Consider the following 27,391-nt stretch of genomic DNA (forward strand, 5'->3'; position numbering starts at 1 on the left):
TGGGACCTGCACCTATCTGACATGGATAGCCTATCCTAGTGATATGCCAGCAAGGTCATAGACAGGAACACCCCTTTAACGTGTGAGAGTTGGGGTCCCACAAGGAAAGGAATCGGGAGCACTGGAACGACACAAGTTCTTACAACTGTTTCTTTAAAGGGGTTCTTCAAGGAATTAAGAAAATGAAAATACTTAAAGGGGTTATCCAATTTCACAAACATCCCCCCCCCCCCCCCCCCCCATGTGCCAGGCCCCTCACAGGTAATGTACTTACCCTGCTCCGCTCCTGGTGGAGTTCATGAGGAGACATGAAGTACAGAGAAGAGGCGTGGGTGTATATAAGGCCTCATGCACGCGACCGTTGTTCGGGTCCGCATCCGAGCCGAAGTTTTTGCGGCTCGGGTGCGGACCCATTCACTTCAATGGGGCCACAAAAGATGCGGACAGTACTCCGTGTGCTGTCCGCATCCGTTGCTCCGTAGCCCCGCAAAAAAGCCTGTCCTATTCGCGTCTGTTTTGCGGACAAGAATAGGCATTTCTACAATGGGCCGCCCGTTCCGTACCGCAAATTGCGGAAGGCACATGGGCGGCTTCCGTTTTTTGCAGATCCGCGGACCACAACAAAAAACAAAACGGAATGGTCGTGTGCATTAAGGCCTAATGAGCAGCAGCTTTTGTATGCAGTCTCCATTACCACAGTCTGTCCTCTTTGTACTTCATGTCTCCTCATGAACTCCATTCCTACAGAGATTCAGCTGAAGATCATATTAAACTGTATTCAGGATGATAATCCCTGACAAGCAGAGAGGAGGATGAGGCAGCTCTTTAGCGCAGTGCTCTGAAGTAACTTGTCCTGTGTGATTAGGGCAGGTTTTGTGTGTGCTAATAGGACGGCAGCCATTTTATTTCTCCTAATGATTGCTCCCTAGACTAAACAAGCCATTATAACTAATGACAGGTATTTAGGAATATATTTATAATAAAGTAATATTTAAGTATTTTGATTTTCTTTACTCCCGGAGAACCCCTTTAAGGCCTCAGAATGCATTCAGTGCCTGTACAGCGGGGTATCCTCATCTAAACCTAAGCTTTGCCTTAGATTTCTGCGACAATAGGCAGCAGGTTTTTCAATGTGTTTGTAAAGCAGTGTGAACATGACCTAATGGACATTAGCAACCAGCTCTCCCTATAGGTAACCACTGGGAAGTAGATCCGCCCTCCGGTACAACCGCCCTGAGCCCACGTCCACTCCTCTCATCCATCATACTATCGGTGTGATATAATGACCGCCCTCACCTGCCGCCATGTCCCGTCATCTCCAGTATACTCGGCGGGCGGGGAATTTAAACCTGTCATGTGACCAGTGAGTCAGGTGACCGGTGTTGTGAGCGGAAGTGACGTTGAAGCCGATCAGGTGACCACTGTGGGCGGAAGTAGTGCTGTGTCAGCGGTGGAAGCTGATCCACCCCCGTCACTGAGCTGTCTGTCTCACCCCCTCCCATCCCGGAGCTCATCTCAGAGATTCTCCCTGGTCATAGTCCCCTGCCCCCTCCTGGTTATCACTCGTGATCCTCGGCCTGTTCTGGTGCATCCATCCCGGTTATCTCCGCCGCTATGGACAACTCCGGGAAGGAGAAGGAGGCCATGCAGCTGCTGGCTGAGGCCGATAAGAAAATCAAGTCTTCCCAGTCCTTCTTCTCCGGGCTCTTCGGGTGAGTCTGACGGTGATTAATCACCTCGTACGATCTGTACTAGCGATATCGTCTGCTGCCGATCTGCCAGGAGTTCCCTCCTATTGGTTGCCCATATCAGCCAGTCAAATCCCTGCTTTCGTTTTCCGAACTGACGTAGCAAAATGAAAGCTGGGATCTGATTGGTTGCTAGGTGTCTGGAACGTTTAATAGACCTCTCCGCATAGTATCCCTTTGGTTGCCCGTAGCAACCAATCAGCCGTCACGTTTAAACACCTACGCCGTCAAAATATGTAATGAATGCCGCCTGTTGCTTGGTAACAGCGACAGAAGGAAGCGCCTTATCTGTGTGGTGACCTGAGTTGTCACTCACCAGTCGTTGGCGGCCGTGCTGGTTTTAGGCCGCCAGCGCTTCTGACCCCAAGACATTTTGAAAATATGGCCACTGGAAACGATCTGTCAAACAAGTCACGTGACAACTGCTGCCACCCCCACCCCCCAGGGCCGTAAAGGGGTTGTCCACTTTCGTGCAAATGAAGCTTATTCTTTGCAGCATAAGACGGTCTACTGGTTTCCAGTATTGTTGTCCTTCAATTCCAGTTTTTAAAAATCTCTGATTGCTGTCAGTGAATGGAAAGGTTTATATTTACATCCAGAGGTAGAAATCCTGTTCAATGCTCTCTTTTTGCTACAATGTATCAGTGTAGGTAAAAGGCAGCCTGGAGTTCAGACTCACAGAGGAAGGACAGACCATTACAGCAAATGTAAGGAAGCATGTTGCCATTCACTGGCAGCAAGCAGGGATTGTGAAAATGATGAGAAAGGCATTCAAGGGGGTTTCTGGGATTTAAATATCGAGAACGTATCCTTATCAGATCGGTGGGGGTCCGACTCCCGGCATCCCCGGTGGACAGGTGTTGGAAGGGGCTGCGGTGCTAGCACGAGTATGGCGGCCTCTTTGTACTGTACCGAGCACAGCGCCGCACATCGTGTAGTGGCTGTGCCTGGTACTGCAGGAACAAAACACGAATGATTCATGGGATATCATGAGCCCGGGGCAGGAATAGTTGTCATGTGGACGCAGGCGGAGAATGGCCTGGTAACGCTGCGGTTCTGGGATCTCTTGTAAGACCACAGATAGAAAGCTGAGACCTTCTGGTTTGTGGTGGAAGATCGGAAGCTTGTTGGTTTCTTTTCTGTCCGCTCTACCTGCGGCCCTCCAGCATACTGGGAGTTGTAGTTATGCAACAGCAGGAGGGCCGCAGGTTGGCCATCCCTGGTCTAGAGCTCTTGAAACGTTGCTTTTATGATGTGTTTGCCCAATTTTTCCAAGAGGAGGCATAGAGGAACACCTGGCTGGACTGTCTCACTATCGTGCCCTCTTATAGGGATTTCTGGTCCCGTTTGAAATGTTCTGCAAAATTCTTGTCTATTTTGTATTTTATTTCCTTACTGTTTGCGGATCTCTGCTTGCTGTCAGTAAATTGGGACACTATTGTTTCTTCCCAGAGGCTTAAATCCCGTCCTGATTGTGTCGCGTACAGAGGTTGTCGCAGCATACCAGACATTTCTATTGTGACACGCTGGAGATTGTGTTCCTGTTCAGTGGCAGCAAGCAGAGATCTTGGGAATGGTCAGAAATTAAAATGATAAATGTGCAGAACTGTCCGTTATACACTGGTTAAAGGGGTATTTCTATCTGGACACTTAATTATCTGATAGGTGCAGGTCCCACTTCTGGGGGGGGGGGGGCTCTGTCAGGAAGGGAGAGGACGCCGCGCACGTGCAGCGTCCTCGCCATTCACGGCTGCTGTGAACCACTGGAGCGCGCTCTGTCTCTTTTTTTTTTTTTTTGGATGGAGAAGTCGCGCTTGTGCGGCTGCCTCTCCGCGCCTATAGGCGTATCCTGTGTCCGGGGGTGGGAGTACCCCTTTAAGCTTAGCATAAAACCTGGAAACCCCTGCAGATATTCTTCTGGTGCAGAGATTTTGGATTCCTTGCTTTGTGCATTGTCATGGAAACGGTCTTCAGAGGAACATTTACCGCGTGGGAGACGCGGCGAGGCTGCAGAACGCACTGAGATGTGTGACGACAAGCGAGATGTTGACACGCATCAGCCATTACGTCAGGTGAATAGAATGGGTTAACTGTGGCAATGGAGTCTGTCGGGGGAGAGGGATGAATCAGGGCAAGCGGAAGGACCTGAGCGCCCTAGACGAGGGCCAAATTCTGACAACTGGGGTCAGAGCATCTTTAAAGAGGCAGATCCTGTGGGCTGTTCCTTGGCACTGCCCACCGCGTACCCGGGAGGACAGGCGGCGAGAGGTCATTGATGCACATGGAGGCTAGCCCGTCCGATCCCACAGAAGAGCTACCAAAGAGGAAAATGGTGTCAGGACACAGAGGACATCACCGATTGGCGAGTATAGGGCGGAGTAGCCACAGATCGGGCAGAGCGCCCATGCTGACCCTTGTCCACAGTGGGCATTGGGTTGTCAGTCGCCAGACGTCTTGGAGTTGAGCGTATACCTCCCCTCATGCAAATCACCAGAGGAGTCTTCGAGAGGAGCTGTCCCCTCTCCTGACATGTCTGGTTAAGGCTCCATTCACACGTCCGTGGTGTGTTGCGGATCCGCAACATACCCGCCCGGCACCTCTATAGAAATGCCTATTCTTGTCCGCAGCTGCGGACAAGAATAGGACATGTTCTATCTTTTGCGGAGCTGCGGACCCGAAGATCGGGGCCGCGCTCCGCATCCATTCTGTCCCCATAGAGAATGAATGGGTCCGCACCCGTTCCGCAAAATTGCGGAACGGATGCGGACCCATTTGCGGACGTGTGAATGGAGCCTTAGTAACTACTTGCACCCCCCGTGTAACATCAGTTCTGGAGCATCTCTTCTTATGACTCTTTGTTGTTCCATTCCTTTATTATTCCTGCTAGAAGTTATGAATGAATTACTAGCGGTCTGCAGGGAAGGTCCAGCTGAGTGTTACCAGTCTGTCAGTATCCAGTCATTGCTGCCATTGTCGGACTGTGCAGGGACACATCCGCTACTGGTAACCCCCAGTACTTAGGTGGATCTGCGCAGTGTTCTGGCCCTAGAACTGTATGGAGAGTGTGTGTCCGTTCTTTGTATATGAACCCCAGTGATCGGATTCTCACCCTGCCTGGGTTGTTTTTCAGGGGCTCCTCCAAGGTGGAAGAAGCTTGCGAACTCTATGCCCGAGCAGCCAACATGTTCAAAATGGTGAAGAATTGGAGCGGTAAGAGTGTTCATCCGGAGAAAGTGAAAACAAGCGGGGGAGGGGATGGACACAACCCAACTTTACACGGATTCCGTAGATCTGCCATTGAAAGCAACAGCCCTGTTGTGCTGATCATTGGGGCCCCAGAGGTCACACCCCAACCAGTCAAATGTTCATGGCCTTAAAGGGGTTGTTTCATCATAGACAAGGGGGGCATATCGCTAGGATATGCTCCCATTGTCTTATAGGTGCGGGTCCCGCACCTATATCGAGAACGGACCCCCGCACGGTGGTGGCTGGAGGACTTCAGTCCGGCCACCACCAAGCCGGCTCCCATAGAAGTGAATGGGAACGTACCGCGCATGACCGGCCACTGCTCCCATTCACTTCTATGGGATCGACGGCAATAGTGGAGCCAGCACTCGGCCCCATAAAAAATGAATGGAGGGCGGCTGCGCATGCGCAGTGTGCCCTCCTTCACTTTCGGGGCTCCGTTCTCGATATAGTCATGACAGACAATGGGGGCATATCGCTAGGATATGCCCCCATTGTCTGTCATGAGACAACCCATTTAAAGGGGTTGTCCTGCCATTAAAGATCATATTCATTGTATGGATCATACATGATTAAGCATATTATCCAATTACCCGCTGTTAAAAATGATCCAGTAAAGTGTTATAGTTACTGACATATATGGCTCCACCTGGTGGTCACAGTGTATAGCAATCAGCATGTCCAGTTTCATAGCTGAATGCTGGTGGTCACACACGCTCAGCCAGTTCTCTTCACAGCTAGTAGAAATAGACTCTGTATTAGCATGGCAGGACCGCTGTGGAGACTAATAAGAAGGGACTGTATTGTAAGCTGCCAGAGGGGGAAGGAGACAGATTCTGAGCAGAGTTCATCCTCTGCAGCACCAGGAAGGACGCATAAAAGCAAAAAAAAAAGGGAAAAGGTATTTTTATGCTAGAACCACGGCAAATGACTCTAAAACGGCTACAATTGGGACTTTTGGTATGAACATGGTTTCATGGGATACCGCCAGTAATATTAAAGTGTGATTCTAAGCTTTGAGCTGCCATGTATCTGAACGCCCTTTCTTCTCTTCCAGCTGCCGGCAATGCTTTCTGCCAGGCTGCCAAGCTGCACCTGCAGGTCCAGAGCAAGCACGATGCCGCCACCAACTTTGTGGACGCCGGAAATGCTTTTAAGAAGGCCGACCCTCAAGGTAGGAAAGCTGTGGAGGTGCTGGGGTGAAGTGTAATCCTGCCCCTGACTGCTCCCAATTTCATTCTACATCCATTTTCATTTGAACTCCCACAATACTCTGCGCTCTACTGCAGAAAACCAGCTGATCTTCGCTTTAGGTGTGAACGGAGGAGGTCTTGGGAGTGTTTTTTAGAGACAGAGCAGCAAGGCAGGTTAGGCCGAGTTCACCCCTCCGTCAAGGCACAGAACAGCCCGCCGGAGGTCACCGGATCCTCTACTTCACTGCCGCATCCCCATTGACTGTAATGAGGTCCGGCAGTGATTGACCGCTTTGAGGCATAAGTTTCGGCTGAGCAAAAACCGTTGCATGCTATGGACGGAGATGTGAACTCGGCCGCACAGAGATAATATAGGAGGCAGGCGGAACACGGCGACAAGGTGGAGTACGGTCCGGTATTTAAGTCTGTGCTTTCTGTCACTTCCAAACAATGGACTCTTATACCCCGGATAACAAAATGATATCATTAGCATAACTTAAAGGGGTCACCCAGGAATGAATATTGATGACCTATCCTCAGGATCAATATCACAGTCCCAGGATCCCTGCCGATCAGTTGTTTCGGTGAGCGTGGTGGCCTCCCGGGTGCTCGCCGTACATTGTATCGTGGCTGTGCTTGGTATTACAGCTCAGCCCCATTGACTTGCATGGAACTGAGCCCAGCCCCATTGACTTGCATGGAACTGAGGAAGAGGCCGCGGTGCTCATGTCCTAACATTCTGAGTTTCGGACCTCCACTGATCTGATATTGACGACCTATCCTGAGGAAAGGTCATCGGTATTAATTCCCGGATAACCCCTTTACGTTTCCTGCAGCCCATGCACATCTATGTCTTTTACACATGACATCGTTATTACATTAATATCCATTTCCATGACCACATTAGAACATCACCATACGTAAGAAAAGTTGCAGTTCTTATCTGACAACCTCCTAACACCAATATGCATAAAAAAAGTACGCCTCGCTATACTTTGTGACAGTGGTATTGCCACTGCAACCCAAACTCTAAAATCCTCATATCATTGATCCCACACACAATGGATAAAAACTTAAAGGGGTATTCCGGTTAGATCAAGTTATCCCCTATTAGATCGGTGGGGGTCTTACCGCAATCACAAGAACAGGGCCGCTCCATCCTTTTCCAAGGGAATTCCGGGGACAACTGAGCGCTGTACTCGGCTGTCTCTGCAACTCCCATAGAAATGAATGAAGTGGCCACGAGCATGTGCGACCAGCAGCTCCGTTTAGGGCTGCAGGCAGTGCGGGGGCCCCCGTTCTCGTAATATGTGGATGGGGGATAATGTGATCTAACCAGAATACCCCTTTTAAGGGCATCTGTCAGCAGATTTGTATGCGCCGTCTGCACTTTGGTTGGCAGGACCAGGCACTATGATGTTTACACCGCCTGGACCTGTCAATTACAGGGCAGAGGGTGCGGCAGTTGCAGAGAGAGCAGAGCCTCTAGGTGTAATGGTAACGCCCCCGTTGCTCCTGGAGGCTCATTTGCATATATAAAACATCATCTTTCTCAGCAATGCGGGCACATATGGACATGGGACCAACACAGACGTCTTCAGCTGCCAAGCGCACATGTAACGGGTCAGCTGGTGTCATAGGGACAAATCTGCTGACAGATGGGCTTTAAATGGCTAAAAGTTTTCTAGCACATATGAACATGAATATCTAATGTGTTCTAACCTTTGATCCATCTTCCTCTGATCTCATCGTTCTTAATAGTGTCGGTTTGCCATAAACTAGAGAAGCTGGCAGATATACAATAAGCCAGGAACCATCAATTCCCAGCGTTCTGGGAGACGTCACAGAAGACATTAATCTGTCACTTAGACTCCATGATCTCATAGTTAGTCCTGATCAGAGAACATCGATCCGCTCTCTAACACAGCCCCTCCGAATTATTCACTCATTCTTCACTTTAACACTTTGCTGAGCTTCGAGGTAGAAATACAAGATGTCCGACCCGGACCACATACAAAATTCTCAAATAAGGCCTTATATATATCTAACAAGAAAACCTCAGGACACTGAAGGTCCGCACTAAGGACGTTTTTAAAATTTAGTTGTTAAAATACGGCGTTTTCCTTTAATTATTCAGATCTGTATTGTTAGCCAGAACAAGGACCGCGGCTGGACTGCGGATTAACGCACGGCTCACCGGGAAAGAAAATATCCCACGACTTGCTTTGGAGCTCAATTTGGCCTCATGCACACGACCGTAGCCGGTCCGTGCCCATATTGCGGGTCGGCAATATATGGGCACCTGCCGCGTGCACACCGCATATATCACTGGCACGGATCCGATCACTTGAATGGGTCTGCAATCTGGAAGATACGGTGCGGAACGGAGGCACGGATCAGAAGACCACGGAAGCACTACTTTTTCCATCTGATGCAAATTGTGGACCCCATTCAAGTGAACAGGTCTATGTGTATAGTGGACGACGGCTCCATCCACAATGTAGTCTCTGTCGTTGGCGCCCCACAGCTCAGGGAGGCGAACTGCAGTATCCTGGGATGACCACTGCACCATGGACCGGACCTTGTCCTTACACCAGCATCGGTCTGATCAGTAGGGTTGAGTGGGGTTGGATCCGCACCAACCTGGTACTGATGACCTATCCTAAGGATAGGCCATTAATATCTAAGTACAGAAAGCTTCTGCTGGTGTTTGTAGTTCTTGTCACGGTAGTTTCTAGTCTGACGCTCCTGTGCCTGACATATAAAGGGATTATCCTCTTCTGTTAAGCGATGACCTATCCTCGGGGAGGAGGGAGTTGGACACCCTGCACCCCCGCAGTTCGGCAATATCTCCGCCAGCTCGGCAGTGGACTGTTTTATGCTGCTCCCTCCCGTTGACCTTGCATCTAGTGTCTTTGCTGCGTATATTCTATGTGGATCTGTAGCAGAATACCGTACCAGCCGCGTAGATGGGATTTTATCAGATCTCCTCTACCCGCTGCGCCTGGTCGTGACCACAGCTTCGTTTTAACCAGTGACACAAACCTTGTGATGGTCACTGCTGAACAAACCTCTGACCGTATAGTGACCGTCTGACCAGGTAGCTCACGCCCTGATCACCTGTCTAATGGCGGCCGCTGGATGTTCTCTATGTACGAAGCAACCTGCAGCGAGCGACCAAAGACCAATAGTCAGTATATTGTAAAAAGGGTTAATACAAGTAAAACCTTCCCTGTACGCGGTGATGAAGATGAGCTCCGTACATGGTGCCCTATCCACCCAGTATGTGGACATGTGGATTGCCACAGCTCGGTGGTGTGCTCCTTGTATTAACCCACAGTGTACCAACGTTATTAGATCTAAAAACTCCAGATTGTCTATAATATCGCTCGTGTCGAACTGATACCTGGTCGCTGAGAGTCTCTCACTTACTGCATCTGCCGTCCCCCATTACGTGGGGTAAAGTGTTGATCAGACATTTATGCGATCGTCAATTGATAAGCCAGAAGTGTCTATGATGGGAAGAACTCCTGTGGGTGCAGCCGTATGTGACATATATGCCGGGGGGGGGTATCCACAGCGGAATCGCATGAGGAAAATCTGCAGCATTTTACAGTAGCAGGAGGATAGCATTGCTGTTACAGTATATGTGGAGGGTAGCATTGCTGTTACAGTATATGTGGAGGGTAGCATTGCTGTTACAGTATATGTGGAGGATAGCATTGCTGTTACAGTATATGTGGAGGATAGCATTGCTGTTACAGTATATGTGGAGGGTAGCATTGCTGTTACAGTATATGTGGAGGGTAGCATTGCTGTTTCAGTATATGTGGAGGGTAGCATTGCTGTTACAGTATATGTGGAGGATAGCATTGCTGTTACAGTATATGTGGAGGGTAGCATTGCTGTTACAGTATATGTGGAGGATAGCATTGCTGTTACAGTATATGTGGAGGATAGCATTGCTGTTACAGTATATGTGGAGGGTAGCATTGCTGTTACAGTATATGTGGAGGGTAGCATTGCTGTTACAGTATATGTGGAGGGTAGCATTGCTGTTACAGTATATGTGGAGGATAGCATTGCTGTTACAGTATATGTGGGGGATAGCATTGCTGTTACAGTATATGTGGAGGGTAGCATTGCTGTTACAGTATATGTGGAGGATAGCATTGCTGTTACAGTATATGTGGAGGGTAGCATTGCTGTTTCAGTATATGTGGAGGATAGCATTGCTGTTTCAGTATATGTGGAGGATAGCATTGCTGTTACAGTATATGTGGAGGATAGCATTGCTGTTACAGTATATGTGGAGGGTAGCATTGCTGTTTCAGTATATGTGGAGGATAGCATTGCTGTTACAGTATATGTGGAGGATAGCATTGCTGTTACAGTATATGTGGAGGATAGCATTGCTGTTACAGTATATGTGGAGGATAGCATTGCTGTTACAGTATATGTGGAGGATAGCATTGCTGTTACAGTATATGTGGAGGATAGCATTGCTGTTACAGTATATGTGGAGGATAGCATTGCTGTTACAGTATACGTGGAGGGTAGCATTGCTGTTACAGTATATGTGGAGGATAGCATTGCTGTTACAGTATATGTGGAGGGTAGCATTGCTGTTACAGTATATGTGGAGGGTAGCATTGCTGTTACAGTATATGTGGGGGATAGCATTGCTGTTACAGTATATGTGGAGGGTAGCATTGCTGTTACAGTATATGTGGAGGATAGCATTGCTGTTACAGTATATGTGGAGGGTAGCATTGCTGTTACAGTATATGTGGAGGATAGCATTGCTGTTACAGTATATGTGGAGGATAGCATTGCTGTTACAGTGCAGTGCCTTGCAAAAGTATTCTCCCCCCCCCCCCCCCTTGACTTTTTTATATTTAGTTGCCTCACAACCTGGAATTAACATGGATTGTTTCAGGATTTGCATCATTTAGTTTACAGAACAACTTAGATGTTTTTTTATTTTATTGTGAAGCAAACAACAAATAGGAGAAAATAACAGAAAAAGTCAATGTGCAGAACTATTCACCCCCCTAAAGTCAATACTTTGTAGAGCCACCTTTTGCGGCAATCACAGCTCCAAGTCGCTTTGGATAAGTCTCTAGGAGCAGTCGCCACATCTTACCACTGGGATTTGTGCCCATTCCTCCTTGGAGAACTGCTCCAGCTCCTTCAGGTTGGATGTTTGCGCTTGTGAACAGCAATCTTTAAGTCTGACCACAGATTTTCTATTGGATTGAGATCTGGGCTCTGACTCGGCCATTCCAACACATTTACATGTTTCTCCTTAAACCACTCAAGTGTTGCTTTAGCCGTGTGTTTGGGGTCATTGTCCTGCTGGAAGGTGAACCTCCGTCCTAGCCTCAGATCACGCACAGAGTGGTGCAGGTTTTAACATAGTAACATAGTACATAAGGCCGAAAAAAGACATTTGTCCATCCAGTTCGTCCTGTTATCCTGCAAGTTGATCCAGAGGAAGGCAAAAAAAACCCTGTGAGGTAGAAGCCAATTTTCCTCACTTTAGGGGAATAAAAAATTCCTTCCCGACTCCAATCAGGCAATCAGAATAACTCCCTGGATCAACGACCCCTCTCTAGTAGCTATAGCCTGTAATATTATTACACTCCAGAAATACGTCCAGGCCCCTCTTGAATTCCTTTATTGTACTCACCATCACCACCTCCTCAGGCAGAGAGTTCCATAGTCTCACTGCTCTTACCGTAAAGAATCCTCTTCTATGTTTGTGTACAAACCTTCTTTCCTCCAGACGCAGAGGATGTCCCCTCGTCACAGTCACAGTCCTGGGGATAAATAGATGACGGGATAGATCTCTGTACTGCCCCCTGATATATTTATACATAGTAATTAGATCTCCCCTCAGTCGTCTTTTTTCTAACGTGAATAACCCTAATTTTGATAATCTTTCAGGGTACTGTAGTTGCCCCATTCCAGTTATTACTTTAGTTGCCCTCCTCTGGACCCTCTCCAGCTCTGCTATGTCTGCCTTGTTTACAGGAGCCCAGACCTGTACACAGTACTCCATGTGTGGTCTGACTAGTGATTTGTAAAGTAGTAGGAATATGTTCTCATCACGGGCATCTATGCCCCTTTTGATGCAACCCATTATCTTATTGGCCTTGGCAGCAGCTGCCTGACACTGGTTTTTGCAACTTAGTTTGCTGTTTATTAAAATTCCTAGATCCTTTTCCATGTCAGTGTTACCGAGTGTTTTACCATTTAGTATGTACGGGTGACTTGCATTATTCCTTCCCATGTGCATAACTTTACATTTGTCAGTGTTAAACCTCATCTGCCACTTCTCTGCCCAAGCCTCCAATCTATCCAGATCCCTCTGTAGTAGTATACTGTCCTCTTCAGTGTAAATTACTTTACACAGTTTAGTGTCATCTGCGAAAATCGATACTTTACTATGCAAGCCTTCTACAATATCATTAATAAATATATTGAAGAGAATAGGGCCCAATACTGACCCCTGAGGTACTCCACTAGTGACAGTGACCCAATCTGAGTGTGCACCGTTAATAACCACCCTCTGTTTTCTATCATTGAGCCAGTTACTTACCCACTTACAGACGTTTTCTCCGAGTCCGAGCATTCTCATTTTATATACTAACCTTTTATGCGGTACAGTGTCAAATGCTTTGGAGAAGTCCAGATACACGACATCCATTGATTCGCCGCTGTCAAGTCTAGAACTTACCTCCTCATAGAAACTGATTAAATTAGTCTGACATGACCGATCCCTCACAAAGCCATGCTGATATGGCGTTATTTGCTTATTTCCCATAAGATGCTCTAACATTGCATCTCTCAGAAAACCTTCAAACAGTTTACCCACAACAGATGTTAAACTTACCGGCCTATAGTTTCCAGGCTCTGTTTTTGGACCCTTTTTGAATATTGGCACCACATATGCCACGCGCCAATCCTGTGGGACATTCCCTGTCAGTATAGAGTCCGCAAATATCAGAAATAAGGGTCTGGCTATGACATTACTTAATTCCCTTAGGATACGGGGGTGTATGCCATCCGGTCCTGGCGATTTGTCTATTTAGATTTTTTTAAGTCGCTGTTGTACTTCTTCCTGGGTCAGACAGGACACTTTTAATGGCGAATTTATTTCAGCATTCAGCATTTCATCTGACAGTTTATTTTCCTCAGTGAATACATTGGAGAAAAAAATATTTAACAGCTTTGCTTTCTCCTCGTCGCTCTCTGCGACTCCCCCCTCATTACTCTTTAAAGGGCCGACACCTTCAGATTTATACTTTTTAACATTTATATAATTGAAGAACATTTTAGGGTTAGTTTTACTCTCTTTGGCAATTAATCTCTCGGTCTCTAGTTTGGCCGCTTTTATTTGTTTTTTACATGTTCTGTTTTTTTCCTTATAGTTTTTCAGTGCTTCCGTGCTACCCTCCTGTTTTAGTGTTTTATATGCTTTCTTTTTGTCATTTATTGCTTTCTTTACAGTTCTGTTTATCCACATTGGTTTCTTTTTGTTCTTTAACCTTTTATTCCCATACGGTATGTACCTCTCACAATAAGATTTTAGGATGTTTTTAAAGATATCCCATTTTGTGGCTGTATTTTTATTTTTGAGGACTTTGTCCCAGTTAGTTAGGCCTATGGCCTCTCTTAGTTGGCTAAATTTAGCTTTTTTGAAGTTTGGTATTTTTGTTTCTCCCTGTAGAAACGCTCTTTTGAATGATAATTGGAAGGTTATTACTTTATGGTCACTATTTCCCAGGTGTCCCCCAACCTGCACGTCTGTTGTTCTGTCAGGTCTATTGGTTAATATTAAGTCCAGTATGGCCGTTTTGCTCAAGAATATCCCTGTATTTAGCACCATCCATCTTTTCCTCCACTCTGACCAGTTTCCCAGTCCCCCCAGTATGATGCTGCCCCCACCATGTCTCACTGTGGGGATGGTGTTCTTTGGGTGATGTGTTGGGTTTGCGCCAGACATAGCGTTTTCTTTGATGGCCGAACAGTTAAATTTTAGTCTCCTCAGACCAGAGCCCCTTCCTCCATACATTTTGGGAGTCTCCCACATGCCTTTTTGTTTTTTGCTGAAAGTAATGGCTTTCTTCTGGCCACTCTGCCATAAAGCCCAACTCTATGGAGAGTACGGCTTATTGTCGTCCTATGTACAGATCCTCCAGTCTCTGCTGTGGAACTCTGCAGCTCCTCCAGGGTCACCTTAGGTCTCTGTGCTGCCTCTCTTATTAATGCCCTTCTTGCCCGGTCTGTGAGTTTTGGTGGGCGGCCATCTCTTGGCAGGTTTGCTGTTGTGCCATGTTCTTTCCATTTGGTTATGATAGATTTGATGGTGCTCCTGGGGATCATCAAAGATTTGGATATTTTTTTATAACCTAACCCTGACTTGTACTTCTCAACAACATTGTCCCTTACTTGTTTGGAGAGTTCCTTGGTCTTGATGGCAGTGTTTGGTTAGTGATGCCTCTTGCTTAGGTGTTGCAGCCTCTGGGGTGTATATGTAATGACAGATCATGTGACACTTAGATTGCACACAGGTGACATTAGTTCACGAATTATGTGACTTCTGAAAGTAATTGGTTGCACCATAGCTTTTTATGGGCTTCCTAACAAAGGGGGTGAATACATACGCACATGCCAATTATCTGTTTTCTATTTCTAAACAATAGTTTTATGTATATATTTTTCTCATTTCACTTCACCAACTTAGACTATTGTGTTCTGATCCATCACATAAAATTCAGATTAACAAGACATTGAACTCAAGGCTGTAATGTAACAAAATACAAAAGAAGTCAAGGGGGTGAATACTTTTGCAAGGCACTGTATATGTGGAGGATAGCATTGCTGTTACAGTATATGTGGAGGACAGCATTGCTGTTACAGTATATGTGGAGGGTAGCATTGCTGTTACAGTATATGTGGGGGATAGCATTGCTGTTACAGTATATGTGGAGGATAGCATTGCTGTTACAGTATATGTGGAGGATAGCATTGCTGTTACAGTATATGTGGAGGATAGCATTGCTGTTACAGTATATGTGGAGGGTAGCATTGCTGTTACAGTATATGTGGAGGATAGCATTGCTGTTACAGTATATGTGGAGGATAGCATTGCTGTTGCAGTATATGTGGAGGATAGCATTGCTGTTGCAGTATATGTGGAGGATAGCATTGCTGTTGCAGTATATGTGGAGGATAGCATTGCTGTTGCAGTATATGTGGAGGATAGCATTGCTGTTACAGTATATGTGGAGGATAGCATTGCTGTTACAGTATATGTGGAGGATAGCATTGCTGTTGCAGTATATGTGGAGGATAGCATTGCTGTTACAGTATATGTGGAGGGTAGCATTGCTATTACAGTATATGTGGAGGATAGCATTGCTGTTACAGTATATGTGGAGGATAGCATTGCTGTTACAGTATATGTGGAGGGTAGCATTGCTGTTGCAGTATATGTGGAGGGTAGCATTGCTGTTACAGTATATGTGGAGGATAGCATTGCTGTTACAGTATATGTGGAGGGTAGCATTGCTGTTACAGTATATGTGGAGGATAGCATTGCTGTTACAGTATATGTGGAGGATAGCATTGCTGTTACAGTATATGTGGAGGATAGCATTGCTGTTGCAGTATATGTGGAGGATAGCATTGCTGTTACAGTATATGTGGAGGATAGCATTGCTGTTGCAGTATATGTGGAGGATAGCATTGCTGTTGCAGTATATGTGGAGGATAGCATTGCTGTTACAGTATATGTGGAGGATAGCATTGCTGTTACAGTATATGTGGAGGATAGCATTGCTGTTTTAGTGATTTTAGCTGCACTTTGTGTAGGACTATCTGACAGTGCTATCATATCTGATAATGGATGTCACACTGAACGTATCTGTGTTTTGCAGAGGCCATCAACTGTCTGCTGCGGGCAATAGAAATCTACACTGACATGGTGAGTCCTTGTTCCTGTTTCTCATGGTAGATAATCTTGACACCCTTGACCGGAGCCTCCATGATGGGTGTGATACTTTCCTTTCCAGTCTAAATAGATTTGGTTCCTTCGGTGAGTAGAAGGAGACCTTGTCTTATCCCCCTGCCGTCTCCAAATGGGCAGAAATACGGACTTCCGAGTGTAATGGACTACAGAAAACAATCCAGCATGATGGAGCAGCTATTCCACATCTGCCTTCTGTCGGTGTCTATGGCGCTCGTCTGTGTCATGAAAATACGTGGACAGTTGGCAAAATGTGGTCTAAATCGGCATGACCTGCTTAAAGTGATTGTCCACCTTTTATCAGATTGTTTCAGATTAGAAATGTTGTGCCGATGGGAGCGGTCAGAGCAGCATTTTTCCGATACAAAGCTCCAAATCCCCATAGACACAGATTGAAAGGGTCCCTGAGTTCTGGTAAAACTTTTAATAGGTCACAGAGATCTATCAAAAGTTTTGATCCGTTAGGGGGTCGAAGCGCTGAGACCCCCTTGATCACTAGAACGAGAAGAGAGAAGTTCTTGCATATCGTGCTTTCTTTCCTCGCTGCAGAAGGCAAGCTGAATAGAAAGTCTATGGGGCCTTCTCGGTTGCGTTTCTCTCTCCTCGTTCTAGCAATCGGTGGGGATCTCGGCACTCAAACCCCTAATCCAAACTTTTGATATGGTTTTCACATCCAAAGTTTTGCCAAAACTCGGTGACCCTTTGAAGGAGACAAGCTGGCTACCTGCAGCCAGCACTAGAGGGAGCTCACGGCACAGTGTTGTTATCATTGAGGACAGTATTAACCCCTGTTGCCGTTTAACCCCTTAAATGTACACTTTTATAATGGTAATCGCTTCACCCGCTGGATCAGCAGCAGGAGCCAGGATCAGAGAGAACTCCATTCCTGACAGTTCAAACCCTCACTATGGACCGCGGCATCTAAGTGGTTAGACAGAGGGAGGGGATCCTTCTGTCACCCTGTAAGCCTTCCCCATAATGTGATTGCGGGGTGCTGATGGGTTGCTGTTGTAGCAGGGGGAGTCTAAAGCCACAGTCAGATGATGGCGACTCATTGACATCTATTTCCCCCCTGATTTTGGGAGGCAATCCTCTTTCATCGCTCAGTTTAGAGAGACGGGGGCCACTGGATAGAAATATTAGCAGTCGGGACCCAGTGCTGTGGGTGTAGAGAAGAATCTTTTCCGTACTTTGAGTGTTTTAGCTGCATCCACTTCATACAATGAAACTGACTTTGTTCTTGTGCCTCACAGGGAAGATTCACCATCGCAGCCAAACATCACATATCCATAGCCGAGATCTACGAGTCTGAGCTGGTGGACATAGAAAAGGTTTGTTACTAAGGTGTCTCAATGACACAACTAGATTTCTCCATTGAGGTAAAGGGGTTATCCAGGAATTGATAATGATAACCGATCCCCAAGATGGGTCATCATTGTCACATCGGCGGGGGGCTGAGTCCCGGCACCCCCGCCGATCAGTTGTTCCAGGGAGCCGCCGCTCTCTCTGGAGCTCTGCTCACCTAGCACAGCGCCATACATTGTATAGTGGCTGTGACTAGTATCGCATCTCTGCCCCATTCTCTTCAATATGGCTGAGCTGCGACTAGGCCACATGACCGATATACCGTGCTGCAGTCTCTTCCTAGGCCATATGACATCACCATACATTGGTCACATGGCCTAGGAAGAGGCTGCGGCACTCACGGAGCACCTGGCCTCTCCTAGCAGCTGATCGATGGGGGTCCCGGATGTTGGACCCTCACCGATCTGAGGATATAGGTCATGGATAACCCCTTTAATTTTGTGCCATTAACGCAGATCTCACCAAACTATGCTTCTGGGCAGCACGTGTCACCCCATCAGCATCCCTGCGATGAAGGTCCCAATGTCTGCGAACCAGGCCCTGCCAGAGACAGGACCTCATAAGGCTGCCTGTCAGTTTTCACTAATAGGCATAATACACTGCAATACCTCTGTATCGCAGTGTATTATGTGAGAGGTCAAATGATAACATGGTCAAGTCAAAAAGAGTTTTAAAAAAGTTAAATAATTGAAAAAAACAAATAAAAATGTTATTCAAATATGTAAAAACAAAACAGAAAAAAACAACATTTCCCTTTACAGAATGATTTATTATGGAAACATAAAACATATAAAAAGTAGACATCAGTGGTATTGCCACAGCAACCCAAACTCTAAAATCATCATATCATTTATCCCAGGCAAAGAATACTGTAAAAAAAAGGGCTTAAAACGTAATCATTCAGTCCTGTGTAACCCAAAATGGTACCAATGAAAACTACAGATCATCCTGGAAAAAAAATAAATGTAAGGGGTTGTGTCACTTCAGCAAATGGCATTTATCATGTAGAGAAAGTTAACAGAAGACACTTACTAATGTATTGTGATTCTCCATATTGCTTTCTCTGCTGGCTGGATTCATTTTTCCATCACATTATACACTGCTCGTTTCCATGGTTACGACCGCCCAGTAATCCATCATCGGTTGTCGTGCCTGCACACTGTAGGAAAAAGTGTCGGCCTCTCTGGTGGCTGGGACTGTGGGAGAGCTCATAGGCTTGTGCCTTTTCCTATAGTGTGCAAGCACGACCACTGCTGCTGGATTACTGGGTGGTCGTAACCATGGAAACGAGCAGTGTATAGTGTGATGGAAAAATTAATCCAGCCAGCAAAGGAGACAATATGGGCAATCACAATACATTAGTAAGCGCCTTGTATTAACTCCCTCCACATGATAAATGCCATTTGCTGAGGTGAGACGACCCCTTTAAGTGTTTAAAGTGCTCAGATGTAAGAGGCTGATGTAGATGCTTAATGATCTGATGACCTCTGTGGCCATAACAGGCTGCAAACCACTGAAAACATTGAGGCCCTGATTTATCACGACCAGCATGTGGTTCCCTGGTCTTGAGGGGCTCTGCGCAGCCGGAGGAGGCATTCAGTTTGACAAGGCGCCGGCAGTCCATGCCCCAGAGTGAAACCTGCTCCGGCTTAGCTGGCATAGATTCCAGTCATAAGTGATGGTAAATGTGGCAGGTGGCAATGGCCCCACCGACACCACACGCTCGCCACGTCCTCTTTCTGGAATCTGGCAAGGGTGGCATAAAAACTACAGTTGAGACAAAATTTAGTTGCCATGGCGTTTAAAAAGTCACAGAACAGGGTTTTATGACTTTTTAACACTAAAACCATGACATATGAAGATGGTAAATCTCCCCCTGAATTTTTTTCTATTTCATTTTTTTTTTGCATCATTTACCCTGTATCCGTCCTTTTCACCGCCTTTATGTGTTTCCTTTGCAGGCGATAGCCCACTATGAGCAGGCAGCAGACTACTACAAGGGAGAGGAGTCTAACAGGTAAGCCGATTGTATACGGATGGCGTATTACCGCAGTTCCGCATCTGTAAAACCTTCAGGTGTAAAAAACCAATATTTGGGACAATGGACCTCTTCCTGCAAACCAAAAAACACAGTTGCAGGACATCCGGCTGGCTTTGTCCTAGCCGCCAGTGACTTAGTGGTAAGTTCATGTGACATCTAAACGCCCTAATTGTGTCTTAAAGTGTACCTGCACTCAAGGGTTTGATCGGTGGGGGTCTGTGTGTGGAGACCCCCACTAATAGCACTCGCACAGAGCATGCACGGGACAGAATTGGGACAGGTCCATAGACTTTCTATTGAGCCCAGCGAGGAGAGAGTCCATTATATGCCAGCGCTTCTCTCTCTCCCGGTTCTAGCGGTCGGCGAGGGTCTCGGTACTCAGAGCCAACTCACCAATCGAAACCTTTGATGCGTCACTCTGACATATCAAACGTTTTTTTGTTTTCTAAGTACAGGGACACTTTAGGCTGGCTATACATTTCAGACAGCTATTGGGCTATCTCTTCAGACACATGCACGCTCAGCTCAGCCAAGTATGCACGTGGTGCCGGCTAATCTCCCTGAGAATGAAAGGGTCAGGAATGTTGAGATCCAGCAGCTCGGTCCTCCTGCCCCCAGAGATCTGCTGTTGGGGGAGAGTTGCGAGGTCTCCATACGCATTAGCTGGTTGGCCGGTCCTTCCTGGACTTAGGGTTTGCCCGACAGCGTACTTATGTGCATTATTACATTCCTTGTATTTCTTTGTTTCTCTTACAGTTCTGCCAACAAATGTCTGCTGAAAGTGGCCACTTATGCGGCTCAGCTGGAGCAATACCCGAAAGCGGTAGAAATCTACGAGCAGGTAGACCTGTAGTGCCCCATGTCACCACACTGATCACATGGCGAGCCGTCGCTTACCTGTAGCCTCTGACTTTGTGCTTTGTACACCTGCTAGGTTGGCACCAGTGCAATGGACAGCCCTCTTCTGAAGTACAGTGCCAAAGACTATTTCTTCAAAGCTGCCCTTTGCCACTTCTGCATCGATATGTACAACGCTAAGGTAATCGGCTGCGGCAGAGCTTCACGCCACCGGCCATGTGTCTGAATGACTGACTTGTGTCTTTGTGTCACAGCTGGCTGTCCAGAAGTACGAGGAGATGTTCCCGGCTTTCTCCGATTCCAGAGAGTATAAACTTGTTAAGGTAAAGCTGCAGTCTTTCAAAATTCTGTTTTGGGCTCTTTCACACGAGCAGGTTTTCCATCCGGACCCATTCATTTCAATGGATCTGAGCACATGATGGTCGCTTATCACTGATCATCTCTGCGTTCAGGAAACATCTCAGCACGTTCTAGATCGTGCGTTTTTCATGCAGCTCTGGCCCCATAGAAATGAATGAAATGCGTTTTTCATAAATGGCTGCTAGATGTTGAGCGTTATTCCGCTGTTTTAATTCAAGCGAGTGACAAACGCATCAAAAACTGATTACATCTGAGTGGTAAAAACTGAAACGCTGAACGCAACTGCAGACAAAACTGATTTAACTTGCCCTCAAAACGATCAATTTTTCCCTGAACAGATCCTGACTCATTCCTTATCGCTTGTGTGAAATAAGCCTTAGGCCTCATGCACACGACCGTTCCGTTTTTTTTAGCGGTCCGCAAGACACGGAAGCTGCCCCCTGTGCCTTACGCAATTTGCGGAACGGAACAGGTGGCCCATTGTAGAAATGCCTATTCTTGTCCGCAATATTTTTTATTGTTTTTGCGGGGCTACGTAACGGAGCAACGGATGCGGACAGCACACGGAGTGCTGTCCGCATCTTTTGCGGCCCCATTGAAGTGAATGGGTCCGCACCCGAGCCGCAAAAACTGCGGCCCCGGATGCGGACCAGAACGAGGGTCGTGTGCGTGAGGCCTTAGGAAATCTCTGCTTTATGCCTCATTCACACGTCAGTGTTCGGTCAGTGATTTCCATCAGTGATTTTGAGCAAAACCAGGTGCGGCTCTAAACACAGAACAGGAGCAGATCTTTTCCTTATACCTGATGTCTGTGGAGGCTCCAATCCTGGTTTTAGTTCACAATCGCTGATTGAAATCGCTGACCAAACACTGACGTGTGAATGAGCCCTTACTGGGATGTAAAAATAGGGTGAAAAATAAAATTACTCTACTTAAAGGGGTTATCCATAAAAGGATAAGGATGACCTATCCTCAAGATAGCTCATCATTATCAAATTGGTGGGTGTTCGAGTCGCAACTCCCCCGTCGATCAGCTGTTTTCAGGGAGCCATGGGCTCTGGAGAGCGCAGCAGGCGCCCTTCAGCCTACCAAGCACAGCGCCGTACATTTAATAGTGGCTGTGCTTGGTATTACAGCTCAGTCCCATTCCCTTCTATGGGGTTGAGCTGCAACTAGGCCATGACGCCTATGTACGATGACATCACACGGCCTCGCAAGAGGCCGCGGTGCCCCTGGAGTGCTGGCCTCTTCTAACAGCTGGTGCCAGGTGTCGGACCCCCACCGATCTGAAATTGCTGACCTATCCTGAGGATAGGTCAGCAATATTCTTTCCAGGATAACCCCTTTAATGTATTGTTTCCACGCTGCCGGCCTCAGTCCTTCTAGTTTGTAATGGAATTTGGTAGTTCCTCCGGGCAGTCTCACTAAGGGTCATTGTCTCTTGCATCATTGCAGAAACTTCTTGAAGCTCATGAAGAACAGAATCTGGACAACTATACAGATGCCGTAAGTGTCACGTGTGGATTTACGCTCTGTGAACCCTTGTGTTTGAGCCTGTCAGGAATATTTCCCGACTTGTACCTCTGAAGGACGGCTCCAACCTATGTCACTTATTCACTCCAGATATATGCCCGTTGACTTACCGCTAGAGCTGTACAGACCTGCTTTCTTCCACTCTTATCCATGACCTGTGTCTGATATTGTAACTCAGTCCTGGCCCACTGAATGGGCCTGATAGAACGTTTGGACAACAGAAATAACAGCTTAAAACCTGGATTTCAATATAAATGGTGTAGAAAAAAAACAAACAAAGTGTTGCCATCATGGCTGCAGGCAAATAACGTTGCTGGTAGCGAACTCCCTATCTTGGAGAGTGCGGTCACACTAGAATTATTGATGGTGACGGTGCTGGCATATACAGCAACACTTGTATCAGGTCCTCATCCTCAATGGGGCTTGCAGTTTAATTTTCAGATCAGTCACACTCCTACATACTTAAAGGATAAGGCCCCTTTCACACTTGCGTTGTTGGATTCCGGCAGGCATTTCCGTTGCCGGAAATGCCTGCCGGATCCGGAAATCCGTAGGCAAACTGATTGCATTTGTTTACGGATCCGGATCCGTCTGACAAATGCATTGAAATACCAGATCCGTCTCTCCGGTGTCATCCAGAAAAACGGATCCGGTATTTAGTTTATTTTTTTTATTTTTAAAGGTCTGCGCATGTGCAGACCGGATCCGTCAAAGCACTAATTTTAATGCCGGATCCGTCACTAATACATTTCAATGGAAATTAATGCTGGATCCGGCATTCGCTGCGGTATTTTCTCCGGCCAAATACCGTAAAAGAGAGTCGGAAGGGAAGACATACTGAACGGATTGCTTTCCCTTCAGAATGCATTAGGACCAAACTGATTTTATTTTATTTTTTCCCGGTATTGAGCCCCTATGACGGAACTCAATACCGGAAAACTTTAACACTAGTGTGAAAGTACCCTAAGCCATCAATGTCTGATAGGTGTAGCTCCTGCCTCTGGGACCTGCTTCTAGCTCCAGAACAGGGCCCTGAAGTGAAGGCAGAGCAAGCTGTGCTAACCTGGCCACCCCTTATTCACCACTATGGGACCCATGAAAATAGCCAAGAACTGACTTGGCTATTTTTGGAAGTCCCAAAGTGGTGAATGGACGGTTGGCCTCGCTTCCGTGGCTTTCTCTCCATTCCCTGCTATGGAACTTTTAATAATAGCAAAACATGTTTGCTCGGCTATTGTTGGAATTCCCGTAGCAGTGAATGGAGGGTGGCCCCGCGCATACACGATGTGCTCTCCATTCACTTCAGCTGCCCCGTTCTTGAGGTAGGAGTGTGTCCAATTGGTGCGACCTGCCCAATTCTGACACTCGTGGCCTATCCCAGCAATATGCCATAAATGTCCCAGATGGGACAACCCCTTTAGAGGGAGGTTATCACCAAGATAGACCTTGTAAACTCAAGGTACCTAACACATGTCCCAAGAAGAACAAGCCACCTGGCACTGTAAGAGGGATATTCCGTCCTTGTAAAGTGATGGCTTCACCTTATAATCGGTAGAGTCCTTTGTCGGACTGGCCCACTAGGCTACCAGAGGATCCTCCAGTAGGCCCAGGCTCTAATACTAAAGTGGGATGCAAAGGTCCAGGAGAAAATCACATCTGTCTGTCTTTGGTGCCCAGAGAGTCTTCAAAACCTATTAGACTTTATTGATGATATTGGGGTCAGGCCTTGAGAATAATTTCCTCTGCTGGCCCCCAGGAGCCCCAGTCCGACACTGGTGGAGTCTGACCGTTGGGACCTCCACCAATCCTGAGCATGAGGGGGCCGCAGTGATAGTGTAGTGCTCTGTCTCCTTCCCTTCACCTTGATCACTGGCCCTGCAAGGAAATGTGAATTTAACCAGCTGTGCAACTGAGGGGCCGGGCGCCAATGCGCAGGAAAAACTTAAAGGGAGGGTTGGGTATATTGTTAAATTAGGGCAGTGATCCCTAGTTGATTGATGGGGGTCCCAGAGGTCAGACCCCCACTGATCATAAAGTAATGGCCATCACTTTAAAGATAGGAATACCCCTTTAAAGCCACTCAATCAACCCTCAAACTCAAACATGAGGGTCCTCAATAGCATCCCCTCTATGTAAAGCGAGTCTCCATGCTCCCTTACCTTGCCCACACAGGGCACTAGTATTAGGTCTCCAAAAACTGCAGTGAACCCTCTTCAGCGAACCACAGTCTTACCAGTCTTCTCGTCCAACAGGTAAAAGAGTTTGACTCCATCTCCCATCTGGACCAGTGGTTAACCACAATGCTATTGCGCATCAAGAAGACCATTAAAGGAGAAGAAGAGGATTTGCGTTAACAGCTATATCTTTGTCCTCCTTCCCAATTAGCCGGAGCCCACATCAGGAATTTTTAGGGTGCAATTGTTGGGGGTGGGGGGGGAGAAACACTGCTAATGCCCATTTACATGATTGACATAAACGTCTTACTGAGAACAAGATCCCCTGTCATTCTGTTGCCTCTTACCTCATCCACTGACTACACAGACTTCTGGGGCACGGTCCTCTGTAAGAGCGGGCACCATCATTGAAGGCTGTGTAGTCACCGGATGCACCAGGGGGTCCCCGGGAGATCACAGATTATAGTATACAGTACCACCGCTGGGCATTGTGCACGTTTTTAGCTAACGCCCTTGCCGACTTAGGTGGGCTCCTTCTCCAGCTGTCGTATCTTGACAGTATATTTGTGCAATCCTCGCTTTTTGGGGTGGCAGGCTCAGACATTGTACCATTGCATGGGGTATGGATGGGGAAGGGGGAAAAAAACAACATGGCCTGAAGAGTCGTAATACTATCCTCGCTATATGCCATACATCAGAATATATATTAATTTTCCTTTTAAAGATATCAGTACTTGCAGCTTGACCAAATGTTGGGGGTTATATGAGTTTTAGTTTGAGGCCAACTGCCAGGGCTAGCCATGCCTGTAGGATCCATAAGGTGATTGCACCACTAAACCTTATAGTCCTGTACAGAGTATGCAAAAACCTATTCATATCTAATACAAGCTGCACAGCCGGGTCCAGGAACAAGCCATTGTGACTTTCCTTGCTTTTTACTAATACATAGCTTGATGTCTATGAGGTCCTTGGTTACGGATGATGCCAATCCGGCTCTCTGAGATTGATTGGGCTCCACTGGAGGAGAGGTGGCATCGCTGTACCCGCTTTACCCTGCATAGTGCTGTAGATGTGCATATTTATCTGCCTCCTCAGGGGCCGGTTCATTTCTGTTCATTCCGTTTGTCTCTTCTGTCATCTTGTGAATCCTCTCATAAATGATTCAGCTGAGCCCGTGTTTAATAAAGCAAGTGGGATGTAACGTATCGCTGGGACCAGAGTCTCTCTGTATCTGCACGAGGGGGCAGCCGTTTTATGAGCTGGAGCGATATTCGCGGCAGGTTGTTTACTGGCGCAGGCATACGACATGTGAATACTTGGGTATGACTATTGGTTTATATTTCAAGCGTACCTACGATTTCAGTAGGTGTGGTGGGGGTCCGGGTGCTGAGAAGTGAAGGGTCAGGAGCTGTGCCTTTGGGAGGCAGGGTTTAGCGGTAGGAGTCCATACATCTCTAGAGGAAAGGCGAACACAGAGGGAGGTGCACAGCGGTCAGCCATTGCACCTCTACACCCACCGTTCACAACGCCTGACTAGTCCCCATGACTGATGTTGGAGGTACAGTACACTTTGTATACAGGTTGTCTGGCTCAGAATGGCTTAAAAAATAAAATAAGCCGTATTCTCCTTGCTGCTGCCCATTTGACACACTAGAGGCAGCAGGACCCAAGGGGGCAGCCACACGGTCAGGTTTCTTGATACGGTTTGAAAGCCGAAATCAGAAGTGGATCATAAAAGGAGAAAGTATAAAGGACAGATATGACTTCTCTTTTTTTGAATTCACTTCTGGCTTTGACTTCCAAAACTGCATCTAGAAAACTGACCGTATATTCGCACCCTAATGCTCCCAGTGTGATTTTTTTATTTTTTTGGGGATCCACAGAATAGTGGGCACTAAGGGGGTGTTAAAGTCGCCCTAAATTAGAGCATTTGAGATGCACTCTGGTGCTCCAAATCAATGTACCCCTAAGGGGTTAATATCCACGCGTGGTTGAGAGACTGGACACTGACACAGAAGCTGGTCAAAGCAATCTCTACCTTTATTACAAAAAGTAAGCGGTATATACATCTTCAGAAGAGGGCAGTCCTCTCTGAGGCTTAAACATTGTTTCATTGGTCAAAAAGGAAAAAGACATAAGAGAAACAGAGATAACACTCTAACATCTGCGCACTGTGCACCACTTTGGAATGTGAACTAATGTGAACATCTAAGTATCCACCATATTATAATGGCGTCTATTCTAACAATAATACTGCATACGTCATATGTGACACTTCAAGGAGGTGCTTCTCTATAGGCAGTGAATAAAATATATATATATATATATATATATATATATATATATCATCAAGCTATGTGATTGGCTTATGCATTCCACCACAGTCTATACACCTCCCTTGGGACACCTGTACAAAGATGAGAAAACAGACACTGCCCACAGCACAGCTCTTTGTCCCACCCCCCCTCTCTTCTCCAGTCTTGAAACAAAGAGGGGAGTGGGAGGCACTTGTAAGGAGAAAAAGTTAACTAATTACAGTCCTAGAGATACAAAATATTGAATAAAATTCACACATCTCTATCAGGGGCATATTAGATACTGAGGACACTGCAGGGCTTGGGTTGTTTAAAAAAACACAAAAAAAAAAAACGTGTGCAGACATTTTTTATTTTATTTTTCACTTTTTTCACCTGGAACTGCTTTGGAAAACTCCATTCAGATGGAACTGATTTTCAGCCACATAAATTTCTGCAGCAGAGCTGCTGTGTGTCAATATCCTCTTTACTGGAACCACAATGCAGTACAGTGCATTTAGGCTACTTTCACAGTTGCGGCAG

At 46.6% G+C, this 27,391-nt stretch overlaps 1 protein-coding gene across 1 annotated transcript; it reads left to right on the forward strand.

Annotated features, from left to right (window-relative positions):
* The first annotated feature begins 1,553 nt into the window (after window positions 1-1,553).
* On the forward strand, window positions 1,554-25,759 carry NAPA (NSF attachment protein alpha). Its single transcript, XM_040442345.1, has 11 exons — window positions 1,554-1,712; window positions 4,879-4,958; window positions 6,052-6,168; window positions 16,135-16,181; window positions 17,477-17,554; window positions 19,550-19,605; window positions 20,386-20,470; window positions 20,564-20,668; window positions 20,742-20,810; window positions 22,303-22,353; window positions 24,633-25,759. The coding sequence occupies exons 1-11, from the start codon at window positions 1,615-1,617 to the stop codon at window positions 24,732-24,734; spliced, it is 888 nt and encodes a 295-aa protein (XP_040298279.1). The 5' UTR covers window positions 1,554-1,614; the 3' UTR covers window positions 24,735-25,759.
* Window positions 25,760-27,391: the final 1,632 nt, after the last annotated feature.

This window comes from Bufo bufo, chromosome 8 (assembly GCF_905171765.1).
Source record: "Bufo bufo chromosome 8, aBufBuf1.1, whole genome shotgun sequence".
In the NCBI taxonomy this organism is placed as follows: Eukaryota; Metazoa; Chordata; class Amphibia; order Anura; family Bufonidae; genus Bufo; species Bufo bufo.

Excerpts from the sequence above, each read along its gene's own strand:
- NAPA (XM_040442345.1), top strand. The coding sequence starts at position 1,615 with ATGGACAACTCCGGGAAGGAGAAGGAGGCCATGCAGCTGCTGGCTGAG. Across the intron at positions 1,713-4,878 it reads TTCTTCTCCGGGCTCTTCGG|GGGCTCCTCCAAGGTGGAAG; the intron begins GTGAGTCTGACG and ends GTTGTTTTTCAG. Across the intron at positions 19,606-20,385 it reads AAGGGAGAGGAGTCTAACAG|TTCTGCCAACAAATGTCTGC; the intron begins GTAAGCCGATTG and ends TTTCTCTTACAG.